This window comes from Cheilinus undulatus, linkage group 1, assembly GCF_018320785.1.
Source record: "Cheilinus undulatus linkage group 1, ASM1832078v1, whole genome shotgun sequence".
Lineage (NCBI taxonomy): Eukaryota > Metazoa > Chordata > Actinopteri > Labriformes > Labridae > Cheilinus > Cheilinus undulatus.
This window is the reverse complement of record NC_054865.1, coordinates 33,399,374-33,421,824: the sequence shown is the minus strand read 5'-3', so window position 1 is coordinate 33,421,824 and position 22,451 is coordinate 33,399,374. Positions and strand designations below refer to the sequence as shown.

Here is a 22,451-nt window from a genome sequence, read left to right as displayed (position 1 = left end):
GCCCCGCCAATGCCATTTATTTTGTTAAATAAACAGTTTTAAGTAAAATTTTCTTTTATAATATTCATCTCTGTAAATGTGCACCATGTTCCAAATTATTATGCAAATTGGATTTTGGTGTCATAAACATTCAATTTCTATGTTTTTCAATTAAACTCATGGATAGTGTTGTGTCCCAGGGCTCTTTGGATCACTGAAATCAATCTCAGACACCTGTGATAATTAGTTTGCCAGGTGAGCTCAGTTAAAGGAAAAATACTGAGGAAGGACATTCCACATTATTAAGCAGGCCACAGGTTTCAAGCAATATGGGAAAGAAAAAGGATCTCTCTGCTGCCGAAAAGTGTCAAATAGTGCAGTGCCTTGGACAAGGAGTGAAAACATTAGATATTTCATGAAAACTGAAGTGGGATCATTGTACTGTAATGAAATTTGTGGCTGATTCAGAGCACAAATGGGTTTGTGCAGATAACAGCATAATGAGGAAGGTTTCTGCAAGACAAATACATCAGATTAAGAGAGCAGATGCTAAAATGCCATTACAAAGCAGCAAACAGGTATTTGAAGCTGCTGGTGCCTCTGGAGTCCCACGAACCTCAAGGTCTAGTATCCTCCAGAGGCTTGGAGTCATGCATAAACCTACTATTCGGTCGCCCCTAACCAGTGCTCACAAGCAGAAATGCTTGCAGTGGGCCCAGAAATACATGATGACCTTTGGAGCATCCTCAAGCAAAAGATCTATGAGAGTGGGAGGCAGTTCACATCAAAACAGCAGCAGAAGAATGTTTAACCAAGTGACACTAGTCAATCCAACCCAACAGTTAAACTTTGACACCAATTGTATAGATCAAGAAATACTTAATGACGGCTCTAGTTTAAAGCTTTTAATTGAACAATTTAGCTGGCTTCACCACTGCCTAAAGACTTATAGCATGTAGATGGAAACCACCCCATTTACTATCTGTGCAGAAATAGTTTTAAAATGTATTGATTTTGCAAACATGAAATGCTGTGCAGCAGAAATGCACCATGCTAAACCTGATAATGCAACATATTGGTTTGATACCATAAGAGCTCTTAAGGCTTACTTTGAACAGCTTTATTACTTTTTTGGTCCATCCTTGGGGTGGGGTGTGTGAGTATGGGTTGGATGGGGTGTGTTTTATTTTACTTTTCTTCTAAGTATACTTGTGTTGTGATGATTGAGAACAGAGGAATGGGCTTCTTTATTTTACATGCTTTCTTTTGGCCTATTATTAATTCATCCTCTGTTCAATATTGCTGCACCTGTACGCAAATAATCTCTTTTCTGTATACAGGCTACTAATGTACATCCTTACTATGAACTTTCCTGAAAATAATAAAAAATTGATCACAAAACAGAGAATAAGTATATAAACACATGATTGTCAGGAACAGTACCTTAAAAATGGTTCTAATGGCAACTTTGAATTCAGTCGTTTTTGGAAAAGAGCCAAGAATGCAAATGGTATTTTAGAATCTCAAAGGGTTGCAGAGCAGCGTCACAGAATCATTTCCATTGTTTTGGAATGACTTGACTCATCCTACCAGTCAGGTGGCATAACACTCATCTGTCAACATAATGTCTGGTGAGAACAAGCGCTCACTCTTATGTCTTGGTACAAAGCCGCAGAATCACCAATGTGTCTGAAAGTAAGCTACAAAAGTTCCCTTTCTTGAAATTTGGATTGTCATGGGTCGCGACCAGGGTCTCTAGCGCCCCTAATGGCAGTGACCACTGGTCCGTGCCAGAGACCATGGTCCCTGGACAGACCACGGAATCGTCTACAGCCCCTGCTGAACTTGTGTCGTAGAGTCGAAAAGGGCCGTGTATGGTTTTATCAAAACTAAAGGCACAGCTCAGACTAGAGTAGACGCGGAATATATATATTTTTGTCAATAACGGAGAGGTACCCCTCAAAAATAATGTCATTTTTCTCTGTCTTCTCGCTTAAGTTTAGTTTCCTGTCGCTTTTTCAGTGTCATGCTTCATTGTTTATGTTTTTCCATAGCCGTAAGGTTTGTTTCCAAACGGGTTGCTCCACCCACGCAGAGTATGTTTTCCCTCCTCGCTGACCAGTGGCATATGTAGTTTTTTAAAGATGGATGAAGGCCTCAGTTGACGTTCTAGCTTCGCCGGTTAGAACTACAATTCCCATCTGCAATAGGCTTTACAGTGTTGTTAACGGATAACCTGAGGGCTAAAACGTCCTGCAACAACTCTGAAGCTTTGTAAGCAGCTGCTGCGTTGTTGGACGAAAAAATACTGGTGAGGTCTTTGTGTTTCATAGACTTTCATAAGATAATGATGTAAAGGGGCCGCTAAAGATGACGAACGTGGTGGATACGGCATGTGATAATGTATTTGACGATGCTAATGTTTGCAACTAGTCTGATGAGAAAGTTGTTAGATGCTGACTAACCGATAAACGCCTTATTTTAATGTTGACACGCCAAGATAGTGATAGCTACCTACTACTAACGACTGCATTGATGTTGAGTCAAACAGGAGATATTTTCATTGTCAGGCCGCAGGAGCTGGCATCATCACTTACCGTAATCACTCACCACTACAGGTCGCTGTTTTTACTGGATGCTTGTTTGTGTGTTTGCTTGTTTGTTTGATAATGAATGTTAAAACTAAAGCCTCAAGTTAATGACCAAACAGGGTAATTCATGAATGAAACAAAAGTGAATAATGTTTCAGTTCTTAAAGACCTATTTTAAGACCGTTTACCAAGGAGATGTCACATATTGTTGCTTTACCCATTTTATTTTCATATACATGTGGCATTGCCCCCCTATATTCTCATTGTAAAGCTCACTTACAGGGTTTGCACATGAAGTGAAATAGCACACGTTGCTTTGGAGTAGACAAAGGATCAGTCTGTCGGTGTGTACCACATTCAAATTAGATGCAAGTGTTGCAGTGTGAGGTCAGGTAAAGCAGGTCTGAATCATACTGTGACTAATTCATGTTTTCAAATAACTACAGGCAAGTAGCAGCAGATGTGCTAATATTTTAATGTTTTCTCTTTTGATGTTTTTGGAATAGAAATGTAAAGTGGTGGAACATAAGCTTGTGTAAAATGATGTTAACCCTGACACACTGACCCAACTTATCTTTTCCACCATAACATACTGACTTCAGTGTTAAACCTCTTTATCTCCTGTAGATACCTGGATTGGGCCAACAAACGGACAGTAATGTCCGAGACTTCAAGTGATACAGAGTCGTCCTGTGGCTGGACCATTATAAGTAATGAGGTATAAAGTCTTCCCTTTTTTCTAATCAAAGTTTTTCTTTTATTACTTAACTTTAGGCTGACAGCAAAGACATGGGTGGGAGTCATGGTTAGTGGTAATTGTAATGTAAAAAAGCTCTTTTTTTTTCTTTAAATCTTTTGTGATGAAAAATAAAAACATGATCGCCACAGATAAAAGAGACAGTGCTTGTAATCTGCCACCATAAAAATCTCAACATTCCTTACAATCTAATGTTTTTTAAGATTCAGCTGTATATTTGCTGGCCTTTGTGAAATTACACACCGGTGTTACTGGATAAACCTGTTTCTGATGTGTCAGCTACCATTAAAACAACACACTGACAATCTGCTTTGCCATTTTGTCAAATGAAAGTTGGCAATGACTGCAGCAACTTTAACTCAACCTTACAAAAATCCTGCTGGTTTGGTTAGGAAATATATTTGCCTTAATTATACACAGGAAATGCACCATGATAAGGGAGTAAGACAAACAGGCCTCTTAAATTGCACAACAGATGTTTCACAAGTCACCTCTAGTATTGCTTGATAATTATTGCAGGGGCTGTTTTTTCCATTTAATAAAGATCCTTAGTTAAACTTAAAGCTGTATGTACAATGCATCTGGAAAGTATTCAGACCATCTTCACTTTTGTCAATTTTATTATGTTACATCCTGATGCTATAGTTGAAAAAAAAATGTTCTCATTAATCTACACCCCGTACCCCATCATGACAGAGATAGGAGATTTTTTAAATTTTTCTTTTCAAATTTATTAAAAAGAAAAAACTGAAATATCGTATTAACATAAGTATTCAGACACTTTGTAAAACACCTTAAGTTTCGCTAGAATGCCTTAAATTTCTCTTGATCTTTGCTGAGATGTTTCTACACCCTATTTGGAGTCCATCTGTGGTAAATTAAACTTTTTTGCTTTTATTCATTGATTAATGTGTGAGGGCAGAAAAATATGTGGAGCACTGGAGTCCAAGACTAATTTTTCTATGGAGACAATAAATGTGTTGTATTGGATTGGATTGGACTAATACTAAATGTCTTTGATTATTAATGGGAACCTCCATATTCGCACAGCATCCTAGTTGTCATAAATCTGAGTTATTAAAGTTAGATTTATCCTACTTAGTTTAATGTTTGCCTGTGTATTGACAGGGTTCAGACATTGAGACGCTGAGCCCAGAAGCTGCTGGAGAGTATGTTGCTGACCTGTTAGAGCATCCTCAGGTGGAGAAAGAAAAGCTGCAGGAGGGACAAGCATCTGTGTCAGCTGGTAAAGATCATCCAAATTTTTGCCCTTCTGCTGCCTTTTATGTTCTATTTAAGTTACTTACAGTATAAGTAAGACATTTAAAAACTGTCTTTGGATCATAAATCATTTTAAGTTGTGGTTGAATCAGGGATTCATATGACTTACTTTACGATTATTGAAACTTTTACATGTTGAGATGTGTGTGCAGAAGCGGAAGCTGCTGATTTTCTTGATGAAACTCTGCAAGAACAAACCACAGATGAGACACTGTATGCCTCTGAGGTGAGACAACTTTCAAAGTCTAGAGTTTTATTTAAAATTATTCAGAGCCTCTCTACTGCTTCTTCCTCTGCCATCCATCTGTAACATATTCTGTCTTCTCCAGGCTGGAGATGACACCACAGAGAAAGAGCATGTGACTGTGCTGTCCTCCAGCGATCATTCCGACATCGTGACTCTGGGAGATTTGAAGGAGGATGAGCACGCTGAGGTGGAAGAGGAGGCAGGAGTCAATGAGGAGTTTTACATGGGCACCTCCTGCAGCAGCCAGTATGCTTTTACTGCTGCTGCAGAGACTGGTAGGCCTGCAGTCACACACACAGTCACAAAAAAACTATCCACAGATGTTTTTTCAATCGGGCTGACTTTTGTTTACATTTCAGCCAAGCAAAAGTTTTCCTCCTCTGGCTTTTTTTCTACTTTAACAAAGCAGGTTTAAAGTTGAGTCACTGGAAACTCACTCAGAGTCTTTTGAGCTTCGGCTACAGTCTGAGAAGTCAGCTCAGTGGAGGCCGCTCTTTACAAGGTGGACTAAGTGAATGTGGAGTGAAGTTAATATGATTATAAGTTTGCTTAGAAATCCACTAATCTAACTTTTTAGGCACTAGCATGAACACATGTTGATGTGAGTCAGCTGTGTCTTTTTAAAAGCATGTTTGACCATATTTGAAAATATTCAGAGTGGTTTGCTTACATGTGTTGATAGGTCTGACCCTAGAATATAAAAAGCTTCTAGCCCTGTAAATAAGAAACAAACCAACCTGATTACAGACATTGAGCAAAGGCATGTTTGTGTACTGCACTCTGGCCTCTGCTAGCTACTCTCCCTCTTGCTTTTTCCTTTCTAATAAAGAAGAGATCTGTGACTAATAACTAAATAAATCTTTGGTCCTGGAGCTTGGCTAGCAGTCTGTGAGAGAGGAGAGTAGCATGACTGTTCAGCTACAAAACAGATATTAATTTGTTTTGTATGATGTTATTCTTTAAAAGAGACTGGAGTATGCATGACTGAATGTAAAGTTGCTGTACTTCTGAAACTGAAAAGCCCACTTAGTGGTATTATATTTACATAGATGTAGTTATATTCACATCTACTTGTTTCCTAATGAAGAGGTAGTGAGAGATTTAAACCAGGTAAGATTACAAGAGTTTATACCAGCAGGCATTTGGTTGCTGCAGCTGTATTATTTTTTGGGGAGGATCATGAAATTAAGCTTTTCCTATTTGTCTTACATTATAGCCTGATCTCTTCTTGCTTATGTGCTGGACTTTTCTTTGTCGGGCATTAGGTTGATATTGATCTTGAGCCCTCCAACCTTAGGCCATAAAGAGAACGAGATGACACTGGATATTTTGGGAGAATATTTCTATAAAAAGCTCCTTCATGTAATTAAAAATAATGTCAAAAACACAAAGTTTTGAATAAAGGACATATAAGAGTAAAATATTTATTGACGGGTGAATACCTGCATGATTAACCTCACTTTTGCATGCTTTTTCAGCCTGTTAGTTTTATGTATACCCATTCTTACGTGTTTTATCTTCTATAATAATCACTTTACATTCCTGTTGGTTTTGCTGTAGTTTTCCCCATCCAGCAGCCTGAAGTGACAAACTCAAGCAGCAGTGAGGATGAAGCAGGAATAAGCCCAACTACTGTAATCCGGAGAAGAAGGTTGAGGAAGAATACTACGAACATTGTTTCAGAGTCTGAAGAAGAGGAGCAGGAAAGAGTGCTGGAGTCCAGCCACAGCGAGGAGGAGAGGGAGGACAAAGAGGAGGTCAGAGACGAGAGGAAGAAGGATGAGCAGACTGAAGCTGACCCTGCTGCTGTTCTGGATGCCAGAAAGCAGGGACAAGGCAGCAGCGTCCTCAACAAGTGCATCCTGATTGCCCTCCTCATCGCCATCAGCATGGGTTTTGGCCATTTCTATGGTAAGGAGTTTATTACAGAACTGGAGGTTTTGAATGTAAAGAATATCACATCCAGTAAATTAGCTGAATTCATAATAAATAAATAGAGTGAATTTACAAGCTTGAATGAAACTTTTTTCTGTTGATTCTGCATTGAGTTTACCCTGTTGTGACTATGCAAAGCCTTATATTACTGCTATCTAGGGAGGCATGATATTTGATTTTTGATAAATAAACAAATAGATAAATAGAAAGCACTCAGCTGATGTAGGTATTGTAGTCCTGCCTACGACTTTACAAGCTTTTTCATACATATGGTCAATATTGGCAGCCAATATTTAGAGTGGTTAGTGCTGTTGCCTCACAGCATGAAGGTTCCTGGTTCAAATCCCCATTAGACAGGGCCTCTCTGTGTAGAGCATGTTCTCTCCAGGTACTCTGGCCTCCTCCTACAGTCTAACAACATGCCTGTTAGGTGGATTAGTGACCCTAAATTGACCATAGGTGTGAGTGTAAGCATGAATGGTTGTTGGTCTCTAATTGTCAGCCCTGTATTTGGCTCACAGCTTATCCAGGGTGTGCCCTGTCTTTCACCCAAACAGCTGGGATCGGCTCCAGCCAGCTGTGACCCCAAATGAGATGAGTTGTATAGATAATAGATTAATGTTCTCTGTTAGTGTAAGGTTAAAATTGAAGTTTTTATAGAGAGGCATATCTAAAAAAAAATTTGATGTATGTGTTATTGACTGGTAATGGCCCATAATATCATCTGACAAGTAAAAAGACTGACAGTACATCAACTTCCTTTTCTGAGGAATATCAAGTTATTCTAATTCTTAAGTCTTCCTCTGACTTGTAATGGCTTACTACCGTGGATATTTGAGAATTATTTTGTAGAAGTGTCTTATTATCCACCAAGCCTTCCCTTGGTTCCCTTTTCCATTATTAGGCAGGAAATCTATGTCTCAGTCTAGTCTAGAGCAGATTTTTTGACACGCCACTGTACTCTGGTAATAATTGCAGGTGTACACGCTGTCTCAGTGACTCTTATCTTTAGTGTAAACTACACCGACTTTAAGTTTGCATGCTTGAAACCAGTCCCACTTTTGTTCCTGTTTATGTTTAGACATACAAGACTACCACGGACTGTCGTGACATGTGTATGTTGTGTGCAATTAAATCTTTAATAAATGATTGATCTTACAGGGACAGTCCAGATTCAAGAAAGACAAAAAACAGTGGAGAAGCACAAAGTGAATGAACTGGATGGTGTAAGAGATCTGCTTCAGCTACACATGAGGGGACTACCTTTAACAGATCAGGTCAGTTACAACACTGGTTATTACTAGAACCATACGAATCTGGCCATTCATGGCAGTTATCCTTTACTGATTTTAACTTAACTTTAAATTTTTAAACCCCTTAACATAAAATATTTTTTTTGTTTTTACTTTGTTGAACAGAAAAGGAAAAGCTTTAAATAAAAAGATACCATAAATAAATGATAAAAATTTGTTTTTTATTAGTTATTTTTGAAAGGCTGTCACTCTAGCCAAGATGTGTTGGTTCAACATATTATCATTATAGTTTTGAGAGAAGTAATAGATACATGGCAATTTGTTGTCATGTCAACACACATGACTTATATACCTGAAAGCATGTAACACTTACATTTCATGTCTCACTCAGGTTCAGAAGGTAGACTTTGGCCTTGATGACCTGGACGGACAAAAAGTAATTTCCCTTCTCACTGATGTGATTGAAAAGATAAAGAAAGAGAACCAGGAGCTCCGCTTAAAACAGTTACAGACTCAGGTAATCTAAAGCAGCTGTGAGGACATGACATCTTGAGAACATTTCTATTGTCCTCCTGTGGGGACAGGGACGATACAGGGGCTTGTTCAGTGTTTTTAACTGAAATATGAAGACGTTGAAACTTGGTACACTTTATTTTAGTACTATTTAAACACATGGTTTAGCCTTAGCCTTGGTTGTGAGTGGTAAATAGAGGCTTGCATTTGAAGAACAGAGGCTACAGAAAGGAGGTCAGTGAGGTAGGAGAGAGCCTGGTAGTTGAGGGCTTCATGAATGAGGGATTTTGAATTGGATGTGGGAGCCTGAGGGGATCCCAAAGGGCAAGGGTGATGTGGTCACTAGGCCTGTAGTTCACTAAAGAAAAACTTGAAATTACACCTGTGCACTGAGCAAACTGTTGAGGGCAAAAACCTGCACGTTATTTAAAAAGAATAACTTTATACCCCTACATATTAAACCCAAACAACATTGTTACTCGGACATCTTTAATACTATAACATCCCAAGAAGTAAGACATCAAACTAAGACATCCTGAGCTGTCACAAGAACCCAAGAGTACCAAACCAACACGAGAATCTGGTTACAAAACCTGAGACCACAAGAAACCAAAACATAATACCTTGAGATCAATTTAATCAGTGAATAAGTTCCTCATTGCACCCTCATGGTAGTCTTTATGAACTTGAAGATTTAACATAACCAGCTTTTCGCAGCATTATTTATTGTTTAACCTTAATATTACGAATACTGAATTAACAATTGACTCAGAGAAAACCTCCTGCCTAAATTTAATGATCACAGCTTAGCAACTGTTTAGAGTTATGTACAAAATAACTTCAGGTAATTGTTTTAATTGTAATTTATAAAAATAACTATTTAAAGGATAATATAGAATTCAAAACAAAACAGGAAATCAATTTAAATCCTTGTCTTTCATCTTATTGCAATATTTAAATTTGGAGTCCTTTGTGTGATCTCAGTGATTGCATTAAAAAATACATTACAAGGCATAGTTATATTTCTTATGTTTTGTCTTGTCTCGTTCAGGCTCAGATAGATGACCTGGAAATGTTGCTGAAACAGAAGACAGATGAGAGAACTAACATTGTGTCTCAGCAGCAGAGGCTAACCGCTGAGAACCAGCTGCTGAAAAGCTCCCTGGAGCATGAGGAGAAGTCGCTGTCTGCCTTACAGGAGGAGCTGAGAAACCTGCACTCTAAGATCAGAGAGCGGGAGGCAGTGGGAGCTGCTGCAGACTCACTGCTGACAGAAAACCAGAGGCTGAAAGACCAGCTGGAGGAGGAGAAACGGCTGATCCAAAGCCAGAGGGAGGACATGATGTTTGAAGCACAGACACTGAGGAAGAGGCTCGACAAGGAGAGAAAGATCACGGATGAGCTGAGGAGAGAGTTAAACCTGCTGAGAAGTCGTATCTCTGGAGCTGAAAAGGACGGTGGCTCAGAGGCAGAGGAGCTTCAGTCCCGTCTGATGGAGTTGGAGAAGAGGTTGAGCTTTGAGCAGCAGCGCTCTGACCTGTGGGAGAGGCTGTATGTGGAAACCAAAGAAGACAGAGCTAAAGGAGACACAGAGTACAAATTGAAGAAACCAAAACAGGGCACGGCAGGCAAAGTGAAAGACACATTTGATGCAGTGAAGAACTCCACGAAAGAGTTTGTCCATCACCATAAAGAGCAGATAAAGAAGGCGAAGGAAGCAGTAAAGGAGAACCTGAGAAAGTTCTCTGATTCTGTCAAATTAACTTTCAGACACTTCAAGGACTCCGCTTCAACCTTCATCAACAAAGCCAGAGGGTTCTACGACAAGAGACAGGGGGAGAAGAACTCAAAGGAGTCGTGGCAGCACGGATTCAAGCCTCATCATAGACACTCACACAAATTTGACGACTCCTTCCAAAGCAACCACAACACACGGAAATCAGGAGACAAAGTTTCCCAAGACCAAGGTCAAAACTCCCAGAAGTCCAGGTACAAAGGATGCTCCGGTGTTTTCGACTGTGCCTACCAGGAGTCCATGAGCATCTTCAACAAAGCCATGGAGCCGATCAGAGCAGATGAATTTTACCAGCTGATGCAGAGCTACCTGCAGCAAGAGGTCGACCACTTCTACCACTGGAAAGAACTAGAAACATTTATCAACAACTTCTTCCACAATGGGCTGTTTATCCATGACCGCATGCTGTTTACAGACTTTGTAAGTGGCGTGGAAGACTATCTGAATGACATGCACGAGTATCACGGCCTCGATGATGACGTGTTTGAAGATCTGGATGATTATATTTACCGGCACTTCTTTGGAGAGGCTTACACAAAAAGCTATGGTCCAAAGTAAGTATGTTATGTTTTCTTACAAGTAAGAGTTCGCCTTAATGACAAAGTCATGCCGTAGCTGCATCATGGTTCAACTTTAACGACTGAATACATACCCTCATTCATGTCATAAAAACAACCATGGGAGCTCTTAAGGTGGTGACATGGTGGGTCCGATTTATAAGGAATAGCACATTTTTTAAAGTGAATATCAATATTTGGTGCCAACTATACAATAATTGTTTCACAGGAGTTGAGATTAATTGCTCTATCAATATTGTGCCACCTCTGACTGAATAGGTAAAATGCAGTTAGTTCAGAATAAAAGCTGACCCAACCTGGCGTCATGTGAGGTATAACCAAAGTTTTTTCCAGCTTTTTATCCAACTACTGAGCCTCAAGGAGAGGTTTGTGATTCTAACAAAATAAAGATTTTAGTCAAAACCAGCAAACATTTTCTGGTTTATTTACTTTCAGTTTTGTGTTTCAACTCAGAAATCAGATTTTTTTGTTTGCCCTGGCTTAAAAAATTGGGTCAAAGTGGGCTTCACAACCCTAATCCAGACAAATAACAGCAAGTAGCACCCTGGCTCTCTAAATAAGGACTTAATTCTGATTTTTCTCTCAAAGAATGACAGACGACCCAAAAAACATGCACTAGTTAGTATTTATTTACAAGAAAACTTGCTTTGCTGGGAGTCGTCATAGAACATCTACTGCCCCATAAATGCCAATGGCTGAGACCTCCTGAGCTGCAGTCATGTTGATTTACTACATGAAGTGATTGTTTACATATGTTAGTCGAAGTAAGATTTTAAGGTTATAGTTAAAAGTATTATTTTTTTTAAAATTAGCTCTGCTTATTAATCACAAATTGATTTACTAAACAGACTGATTTGGATCTGCATTTTGATATATTTTAGAGTTTTTGAGTGCTGGATAAACAGCAGATATGCTGTTGAATACGCCAGGTTAAAAAGCATTTGGATATGATAAACAATTACCATGACATTGCAAACAGTATTTTCCAGTTTTTAACCTCTCTTAGACTGAAAAGTTTTGTGAACTACATATCAGACCTGGATAGTTTAGTTCTGATCTGTAGTTAGTCATTTAGGCTAAATGACATCAAACTGTGAAAAAGTCCTGTGAACAGTGGTTAAACGTCATGTAGAGCACACAGAGGAATATCCATTGTTAAAAGGGACCCTACATGAAAGGCAAGTTTATCTTAATGGATAGACATTTGCTACAATGTCATTTAACAGACACTTTTATCCAAAGTGACTTACATATGTGACACAGACGACTGTTCATGGCGTAATGGACCTTGCCCAAGGGTCCAGACTGGATACCAGTTGGACCCAGACTGAGAGCCTGCTCTGCTCATGCTCTCCTGTTTCAAAGTCAGTTGTGTAAACCACTGGCCTATCCAGCTGTGTTTGTACTTTGTATTGTATTTGTGTCTCTCATACGTATATTGAACAAAAAATCACTAGATATTTGCATTTTGAGAAATTTTAAAATGACTAACTCACCTGGATGCTGCCATGTGTTGGTCTGGTGGGTAGTGTGACGCCATGAGGCTTCAGCGGCCCTCTGCCATACTTTTTCTATGCATTAGTCTTCCATCAAATTTTTATATTGTGAACATGATTGCACTGTTAGTGATGAGAAAATCGTGAAGACTTTACTCTGTGTTAATCAAAGTGAATGTAGTTACAGAGGCAAATGAAGGCGAGTGGAGCTGATGGAATCAGGGCCTGCTGAGAGAGAGAGAGAGAGAGAGCCTACCTGGGTGAGCATTATAATGTCATTATCTCCTGTCTCAGAGGCTATTAAAGGTGAATGGGGCTTCGTATTTATTTTCATGTAAAGAAGGAAAGTGTTTGGAGATCACTGAGACATTGGGATATGATGATGAGAAGACAGACTGCTTGCTCTCTCTCTCTCTCTCAGCAGGCACTGATTAAATCAGCTCCACTCACCATCTTTTTTGCCTTTATGCCTGTATTCACTTTGATTTACACCAGGAGTAACATCATGATTTTCTCTACACTAGCAGTGCGATCATGTTCATAATATGAAGATTGAATTGGCAATTAATGTATAGAAATAGTACAGGCAGAGGACTGCTGAGGACTCATGACATCACACTACCCAGAGTGCAGTGCAGACTGAAACATGGCGACATCCAGGTGGGTTAATTCAAATTTGTATTTAAAACTTCCTCAAATTGCTGATATTTTGTGGGGTTTTGTGTTCAATATACATATGAGAGATACAAATATCTATCATGCAGTTCCATTTAATGGATGTTTTTTTTTCATACCTGTGCTGCAGCTTTTATTGCAGTTTAAATCATTGTCATGCAGATACTCAGCCCATTTATGCTTCTGTTCAAATCTCACAGTGGGCCATTTGAGAGACCCGAGGACTCAAAGGAGTCAAGGATGAAGCATCACCAGAGAAAGCAGCAGAGAGCCAGATCTCGACCTCACAGCGAACGAAAGTGGAGCCGATCGGAAAGAAACGCAGACAGACACATGGCTGATGTTAAAATAGAACTGGGTCCAATGCCATTTGATCCCAAATACTAACACACAGTACAGCTGGGTTGATGTTAATGTTATAAATTCTGTTTCAGGTTGTGCTTAGATGCTTTTTTTTGTAAGTTTGCACATTGTTAATGTTTTAATGCTACTGAACGTCCAGACCTGTTCTGTGTTAAGTGAAGTTATAGTTTTTATAAGGTGGCATTTAAATCATCAACACATTTGAGAAATAAGAAGTTTGACTTCATTCTACAAATGATTTATAAATGATGTGCCTGCAGAGTTGCTCCGTGCACATAAACAACTAATGCACTTGAAAATACAGAAAAATATTTGGCTCTTATTGTTGACTGGGATCTTTTGTCCTTTTGTGCATCTTTTAACTGAAATGAAACAAAGATTTGCCGCACTTTTTGGTGTTTCTGTGTAAAATGTTGTTTGATTTAATCTGCAGCAACAAAAACAATTTGCTTGTGTGCTTTCAGAGTTAAAAGTTCATTTTCTTAAATTCCACCTCGAGTTGGTTTTTAACTGGACCTGTTTGATTAACTGGAAAAAAGGTATGAAATTGGGTAAGTTAACTAAAACATAATTTGAAGTGATACTCTAAAATAACATTTGTGTGAAAAATATTTATTTCAGTAGCAGATCTATGTTGTTTTTCTGAAAAGTTGTTCCAGTGGTTTTCAGTGCCTTTCATAAATAAAGACGCTTCCTCCAATTCTTCCCTCAGGGAAATGAGTGTGAAAAATCTCTGCTGTCCTCATGTAGTTCTCTCTTAAAAATGCTGAAATTTCCTACAACAACAAAAACATTCAGGTTAGACTGAATATTTGAGTTTTATATACAGAGAACTTTAACCTGTGAGGGTCTCACCGTCTCCAGAACATCAAACAGAACCAGGTGTGTCGGCAGAGAAGATTTGTATGGGAATGACGTTCTGAGCCAGAGAAGCGGGTCTTCATAGAAAATGTCTGCTTCATCGACATAACTTCCCTCTCCCAGATCTGGAGGACATTCAAGAAACCTCATCTTCATTGGGCAGTGGACATGGCTGCAGAGAGAAAGAGAGTGGTCTCATCATTCTTAAAACATTTTAATGTACAAGTGTTTCACCTCTCACTCTTTGGCCTTCTTTCTGAAATGAAACCATACCATTTAGCTCAAACAATGGAGTCCTTTAGGTGTGAACTGTACCTGTAAAAAGGTGTTGAGTGGCAGGGCATGAGGAAGAGGATGTCTGGAGAGGTGGAAGAGCTGCTGGTGTCACAAAGTGTTTGTACATGACTCATAACATCCAGAGTTCCTCTCTGATGAACGAGGCCGGTGTAAAGAGAGGCCGCCAGGTTAGTCGCCAGTATGAGGAATGCAGCAGCGCATCTCCACGCTTTGAGACTAGCCAAAGAGATCCCTGTATAAAAAGAAAGTATTAAAACATAAGAATGTTCTTTACCATGAATAAATGCTTCATGTGATATTGAGGACCCACCACAGAAGACCATGCAGAACGGCAGCACTGGATAGATGAATCTGAACTCTTTGTGAGGAAGAAAACTAAAGGACAGAGTGAAAGCAAGGTTGGTTTGTCTGAAGAGCCTTAAAACACCATGACACAGCAAGAAGCATACTTATCAAGCTGATTAAAGTTTAGTATGATAAAAAGTCTTAATACAGGAATGCTGCAAAGATGAAGAGGAAAAAGTAAACATGTCAGCATCTTTCCACACTTATTGAAAAGGCAGCTGTAAAAGACCAGCATTCAACTTGCTTTTTAGGAGTAAGTCTCCTGAGTAACAGGTTTTCTTCTGAGCTTACTTATTACCCCTAAATGTGTTTGAAAATTGAAATACTGGCCCACAAATAAGTTTCACCTGTAAACAATGATGGTCCAGACAACTGCAGCCAGGAGGATCTTGTATTTTTTGAAGGCAAGGGAGCACCCATGTAGAAACAGAGGAAGATGAGGACCGATAACAACAGGGAAACCCTGAGTGAGGTACCAGTGCCAGGGGTGAGAGCCGTAAAAATCAGCCACACCATGGAAGATATTAAACTTCAGAAAGTTGAACTGCACCAGAGTCAGCTGAAAAATAGAGACAGGGCTGTTTGATCTGAAGTCATCAGCAAAGGTTAGTGATATTTAAAATCATCCTTTTACCTTTCCATAGAATATGCAGTCGATTACTGTTGAAATCCCGACAGCCACAGCTCTGAAGTCAAGAGGAGGATTATAATAAAAGACATGACGATGAAATACTGGTTAAACTGATAGGATATTAAAAGCACAGACCCTATAGGAATGTAGTTATGGGTGATGAGCTTCAGTTTGTTCTCATCCTGACAGAAATGGTACATCAGCAGAGGAAACCAGACAATCAGAGCTGTTGGTCGAACAATGACAGCCAGGGAAACCAGGGTCAAGTATTTCTTACTGGAAAAGAAAAACAACAAAATATCTGTTACAGTAATATAAGATTACTCAGACAAGAGTGAAGACACATAGATGTCAAATGCTTGAACCTGCTGCATGTTTTGGACCCAGGAAGAGGGAAATAAAACAGAGCCAGGCAGGTGAGGGTGGTCTCCATGCTGTTGGTCAGAGTCCTGGTGCAGCAAAACCACGAGAACCACGAACACAGATGACAGAAGAACTAAAGCCCAAAAACACATACAAAAGTCATTAATATATGTATAAAATGCATAATATAACAGTTGCAAAAACAAACAAATGATTCACGTGTTGTAGACTAACATTCAGAACTCCGTTCTTCAAATTAATTCAAAATCTTTCCTCACATTTTAGTGCCATTTTTACAAAAACAGAGCAGAAATAGTCCTGTTTGCAGAAGGCCCTGCTGTAAATCAACATATATTTACCGTCCATTTTGCAATGTCTGGACTCTGCAACGTTCGGATGAGGAAGAAGAATTTTACATCTGCAAACGCAGCCAGGAGAGTTTGAATTATTCGTGGCAGCCATATCTGCAGAAGCAACCAGGTCAGCATTAGTAAATCAAAGTAATTAAAGGACATGATATGACATGTTGAATAGAAAGCAAGCAAATTTACCAGTAGTAACACAGAGTCATAGCTTAAGAAGTGTAATATCTTGTATATGAATGAAAACAGTAGTGGATAGGCATATCCTCTTATTCCTTCTTTCCATTCCCAGGTCAGGTACCCATAAGTCACACTGTTAAGGTACTTCAGAAATAATAAAGGATCAAAACAGCATCAGGCTATTGGTTCTTGCTTCACAGATGTGACAGGACACTTGTTGTTTTGTTGAACTGTGCAAAACTATTTTAAAGGTACTACAAACAAATTAAAGTAAAAAAGAAATGCTTAAAAAGAAACTCTCAATTGTAACTGAAATTTCCAGTCTTTGTATATTCTCACAAAGAATGACCACAGAATAACTTTTTTAAAGATCAGTGATTCCCTTAAAAATGTTGTGCCATCCCTTTTAAATGCTCCCCCATTTCATTGTATGCATTCAGTGTTTCTTTTACATCCTATTTAGTATTTGTGTTGTTTTTTTAATGAAACCAAGTGGCTTATTGTGCATTATGTGACCACAGCCTGCTATGTGATCATTTTAGCCATGTCTCCTGTGTTACAGAAAATGGGACTTTCATGCTTTGATTGAAACTACTCAAATAAGGACAGAGCAAATAATGGGGTCCATAAGTCAGGATAACTTAGTATGATAACCTCTGAACAATGGAGGGGAATGTTTTGCAAATTTAATTGATCATTTTGGTACTGAGGGGATTGGGTACATCAGTGAGCCCCAAATGGTGGCTTGTGGGCCAGGTCCACATGCCAGTCCCAATCATCTGGCCCTTATGTACCTCGGTCATACTTTTACACAAAATTAAAGTGTCAGAACTTTCAACACAGAGTAATACAATGCTACCTTGAATATATTTGCCTTCTCTACCTATTTTGACCCCCTTATTGCTTTAATGAAAGATCTGAAAATTGTGAACTGCTATTTCACACAGTCACAGTTAATAAAGCCAAAGGATATTTGAAGACCATACGATGGGAAACCTCCAGAGACTGCCAGTACTCATCGGGGACGAAGCTGGTCTGAACCAGGAAGCAGTTTATCAGTCTGAACAGCAAACAAAACACAATAACTCGGACTCTTAGCACATCTGTGGAGATCAACAGAAGTATGTTAATAGCTGCCCCATTCCTCATTTATATCTTAAATTATTGATAGTAATAATATAATGTTTTTCCTATAACTCCAATCTACATTTGCCTTAAAAAATAATGTAACATAGAGGTTCCTCACCGTCGTTAATATCAGATTCATTTTCCTTTGAGTACAGCTGTGATTTTCGTTTTCTCAGCTTCACATCTTCGACTTTATTCCCAAACTTTAGTCGTGATCGGAGGCTCTCCATCAGTGCATTTTGTCAGCACAACCTGCTGTCAACATGACACCTGTCAGGATGTAAGTCAGGTGTTGGAAGTCATATTCAGCAGCTCTGTGAACTCTGCAACACGAGGAAAAAACTTTCAATATTTAAACCAGTCAGGCTGTAGATTCTGATGTTCCGTGTAAAATCTGCCCCTGTTGTTAATTAACTGAAGTTTTTACGCTGCAATAAGATACGAAACGCATTTGTGTAAAAGCAACTTCAGTTCACTCCAATTTGCTCTGGGTGAACAGTGCTCAAAGGTTTAACTGCGCTTCCGCATGCATGCCAACTTCCGGTTATTTTTTTCGTTTCTCACCTTCAAAGTAAAAGCCTTTATTTAAACCAGAGTCACTCATTGCTGCAGCAGGCAAGGCCATAGATATCTATAGTAATGGCCATTACTATAGATGTCTATGGGCAAGGCTGTAGATTGGCTTGGTAGGTCAAAATGTAGTTTTTGTTGGAATTGGCAAATTAATGTGAAAAATTGTCGTTTCCTTTAAACCAGGGGTGTCCATACTTTTCCCACTGAGAGCCACTTAAAGAAATATATGAGTAATATATTAAGATGGAGTCACTTAGACATTGCCCTGAGGATATTAGAGTTAGTAAAACCATCTAATGTAGGTTAAAATATGCTTAGCGATTGATTTTCAGGGTTTTGAGTGGCCAATCAGATTTCAGGGGGCCCTGTTTGGCCCTGACTACCTCCAACTCCATCCCCGCTGAAATGCTACTGGTGCTGCTGTTTGCTGCCCTAATCCATTGGGGCTTTATAAATCAAGATATCAGTATTATTTTTTGCCAGTATGTTTACCATTAAGAGTGTTGTTTCAGTCTAGCCATGTAAAAAACAATAAACTCTTCTGTTTAAAATGTTTTAATTTTTCTTTCAAAATGGACAGCGGGCTGCATTTTGCCCCCAGAGCATAGTTTGGACACCCCTGCTGTAAACAAACTGCTGTGTTACACCTCAGAGCATTTTTTTTATCTTGTTCTCACAGCTTTTAACTGAAAGCTTCAGAGACATTTTGCTTATCATATCAAGTTTTTTATATTTCATGTTGAACACTTTTGTTTTAACAATAACATATTAAAAATACATAGACAAATTGCCATCTCAAAAGGAAAAAAGGAATGTGTCCACATGAGTCTAGCCAATAGTAATGTTCATGAATCAAGTGACAGTCATGGAGTCTGTCAATCCCATGCTGTGCACAAATAAAAAAGCACAAGGCAGAGACCATAGAGTGAAGCCCAACAAGCATCAAACAACGCAGATCTTAGAAGTAAAGTACACTAAAGTAAAAGACTTTCCAACACAACCACTAACCATTTTGTCATTTCTTCCTTATACAATCAATGAAAGAACCTCAACTGTTAAAAAACTTTGGATAAGTGTCAGACAAACAATATATACAATATATATGACTACAATATAGGCAAGGTCTCATACCATTTAATCACTTTTTAAAACAAGGACGGAAAGATGATTTCTACTCTCTCAGAATAAATCATATCAAGATTATCTCATGCAAGATGCTGAGCCAATAAAATCTGAGGCCTTTAACAAACGGTGTTCATACTACAGAGGAAAGCACAACTTTATCGTAAATTAAATAAAAAACGGATTTTGGCCTACATTTACAATCAGTCTACATGTGACTTACATTATTGATTTATTTCCCTGTTTTGTAATTTTGGATCATTGTTTTTTTAAATTTTCCATGTTTTTTTGTGAGTGGGATTACATGAAGAAAGGAACCACAGAACAACGACCTCTGTGGGGCAGACAAACCACTACGCCACAACACCTCATTTTTCTTTTTCATGTTAGATATTTTATGCTCTCCCAGAAAAAAAACAACTTCTATTTAAGTTTAAAAACTATTTAGATTATTTTTTTTGTCTGTGTTAGCTTTTGATAAGAGCTGCCATTCTGTAGGATTCAAGTTTGTCTCAGGTCCCTCCAAACTACCCCAGAGAAGAGAACGCATGTTTCTGCATGGGCCGCTAGGAGGCGTACTTTAACTTGTTTCCGCTCTTCCGGGTTTGATAACAGAAGAAGAATGCTGCCCTGTCGTGTCTTTCAGGTCTATTTGTGTGTATCTTGAGTTTTCATCTCAGTGTTCGTCTGTCCGCCCGTGGTTATTGATCACAGAAACCCTGAACAGAACCGCGTCCTCGGTGAGTATTTAATGTGACAGCGTATCACATCTAAAGCTGCGAAAACTCTCATGTTTGTGTGACATTTAGCCAAGTGGCTAAAAACTGTCAAGTCCTTGAAGGTGATATGTTCATGTCCGGTTTTGGATTTTCAAATTAAGACTCAGAAGGTTTAATTCAAGCTTCTTTAAAGGTGCAGTGTGTAATATTTAGCCTAGTAGCATTTAGCTGCACAAACTTGGTAAAATAAAGCAAAACATTTTAAGACGGTCTATCTAAATAAGTGTTTAGTCATCTAAATTCAAAAATAGCTATTTTGAAGAAAAAAAAAAAAACCAACAACAACTCAGAATAAACCTTTAATTCATACATAGGGAGGGTCCCCTCCATGGATGCTGCCATCTTGGATTTTTACATGTTTCCATGGTAACATAGAGGGAAAAAGGATAAATAAAGTTATTGTATTATATTGTATTGTATTTACATTACAGATACACATTAAATTCAACTGGTTGCCTCAGTTTCCAGCAGAGAAATGACATCTAAAACCCACTTCTAGATGTTGATATTCAGTTTTACACACTGCACCTTTAAGTGTGAAAGTTCGTATTATTTGATTAAATACTTGACTTTAACTTGATTTTTTTTTATGCAGTGGCCTGATATAGCCATAAAGACTAGTGGAAAGTTAGGCTAACCATTTAAAACTAATTAAGTTCAAACATAACAGTTTCAAGGATGTCTGTGCCTTTCACATTGATTACGGTTGATGCCCACCTCTGATTTTTAGCACCTCCCTGGATTTTGGTGATATGAGCCTTTTTGACTCTGTACCAATTGTCCAAAACTTCTCTGAAGGTGGAAGTGTGTGTAAATGTACCTCACACAGTTTTTGTTGGAGTGCTATGAAAGGCTGGGGAATTATTTTGGCAGCAGTTAAACTGCAGTTAGTCTCTTGCATGGACTTGGTCCTCCAAAGAGTTTAAGGGATGAGGGTACTCTGACTTCTTCACCTGAAATGTAGCAATATGAGAAGAAATCTATGGCAGCTCAGACGTTTTTAGCCTATTGGAAATGTTTGTAGAAGCCGTTGCAATAATAATTTGTGTTGAGTCTGATCATGCTTTAAAACAGTCCAGCACAGCAGTTAGCCAGCACTGTGACCAGTAACTAATTACATCCAAGCAGGAAGTTATGCTTGAAATTTTGCAAGAACGTGTAACATTCAACAGGTTTTTTTAGAGTGATAAAAAAGAAAGTCTTGGGCAACAATAGTCATTTTTTTCAGGATGTTCTTGTGTCTCAACAGTGGGAATTCGACACTAACAGAAGACATGTTCCGTAGAAGAATACCCTTCACACAGATGGCTTTTGCTACGATGCTTGGAGTTGCTGGTGGCATATATATCTACAGACCTTTTTTTGAGCCGGTGCTGAAGACCCAAGAAGAGCAAAACCAGGATGTGCCAAAGAAACACAAAGAAACAGACTGAAATAACTCATCACTTCAAGGATCGGCAATGCTTCACAAATCAGAGAACTGTCAGAGCAGGAGGCTGAACAGGAACTTTTTCAGATCTCAGTAACTCCCTCTTCCCTGGGCTCGCTTCTATTGTTAATGTTAACAATAAAATATTTAATGATCTGACCTTCTGAACAATCAATCTGTTAACATGAAAGCCACTAGAAAATGTGACCGTCATTGTTCATTGTGTATATTTTGCTTGAGCACGAATGGATATATTTTTGCTCAGGAGGTTATTTCAGGATTAGCATTACTTAACTTTTTCTATTGAATTGGCATTTCTCTGAAAAGGAGACCCATTTTCTCATAACTGAGGTTTATATCTGTGGGAAACTCTGTACAGTTATTTTCATAATTTATCATTTCAGTTCTTCAAGGGGACATTTAAGAAAATACAAAGAACTATGTTATGCAAAGGGAACATTTTCTGTAGCTGATTTAGTTTGTCAAGCTTAGGACAAAAAGGGCATCCCTTTGTTTGCAGTGAAGTGCTGTAAAAATGTAACGTTTATGTCTGATTATTTCACAGCTGCTGCTATTTAGAGTCTAATGAGTCCATGTTAACTTTATACCCATAAATGACAGGATAAATAACGTAATCAGCACTTAAAGAATCAAACAAGAACATGGCCAACTCTGACAAAAAGCCCCTAAAACTATTTTTACTATACACCAATACAGACAAGTCGATGCACAACTATCATTTAAACACTGAACTGTAAATACTGTAATACTCTTCTTTGTTGCACCAGCAAAGTTAATCATAATCTGTCTCAAAAAGATGCTGAATAACTAATCTATGCTCTTCTTGAATGTAGGTTAGATTTTTATAATTCCCTATTATTTGGGTGCCTTTACAAGCCTTCAACACTCTTCAGCTGG

At 38.6% G+C, this 22,451-nt stretch overlaps 2 protein-coding genes across 5 annotated transcripts; one reads left to right on the top strand and one right to left on the bottom strand.

The window, feature by feature from the left end:
- Window positions 1–2,187: 2,187 nt before the first annotated feature.
- Window positions 2,188–13,772, top strand: ccpg1 (cell cycle progression 1). 4 transcript variants are annotated; one of them, XM_041786167.1, is made up of 11 exons: window positions 2,188–2,290; window positions 3,198–3,288; window positions 4,456–4,573; window positions 4,761–4,834; window positions 4,938–5,130; window positions 5,262–5,357; window positions 6,416–6,766; window positions 7,952–8,067; window positions 8,435–8,560; window positions 9,608–10,905; window positions 13,301–13,772. In XM_041786167.1, the coding sequence occupies exons 2-11, from the start codon at window positions 3,229–3,231 to the stop codon at window positions 13,485–13,487; spliced, it is 2,619 nt and encodes an 872-aa protein (XP_041642101.1). In that variant the 5' UTR covers window positions 2,188–2,290; window positions 3,198–3,228; the 3' UTR covers window positions 13,488–13,772. The 4 variants fall into 4 exon arrangements, with proteins under 4 accessions (XP_041642101.1, XP_041642091.1, XP_041642081.1 ...); XM_041786157.1 differs by having other exon boundaries at window positions 4,749–4,834; window positions 5,265–5,357; XM_041786147.1 differs by having other exon boundaries at window positions 4,749–4,834.
- Window positions 13,773–13,917: 145 nt separating this feature from the next.
- pigb (phosphatidylinositol glycan anchor biosynthesis, class B) lies at window positions 13,918–18,150 on the bottom strand. The gene is made up of 12 exons (XM_041786185.1): window positions 17,749–18,150; window positions 17,476–17,605; window positions 16,512–16,629; window positions 16,320–16,424; window positions 15,963–16,093; window positions 15,733–15,873; window positions 15,601–15,652; window positions 15,314–15,525; window positions 14,932–14,996; window positions 14,640–14,853; window positions 14,319–14,496; window positions 13,918–14,239 (listed from the first exon to the last, which is right to left on the bottom strand). Exons 1-12 carry the CDS (start codon window positions 17,858–17,860, stop codon window positions 14,129–14,131), a joined length of 1,569 nt encoding a protein of 522 aa, XP_041642119.1. The 5' UTR covers window positions 17,861–18,150; the 3' UTR covers window positions 13,918–14,128.
- Between the last annotated feature and the right edge of the window lie 4,301 nt (window positions 18,151–22,451).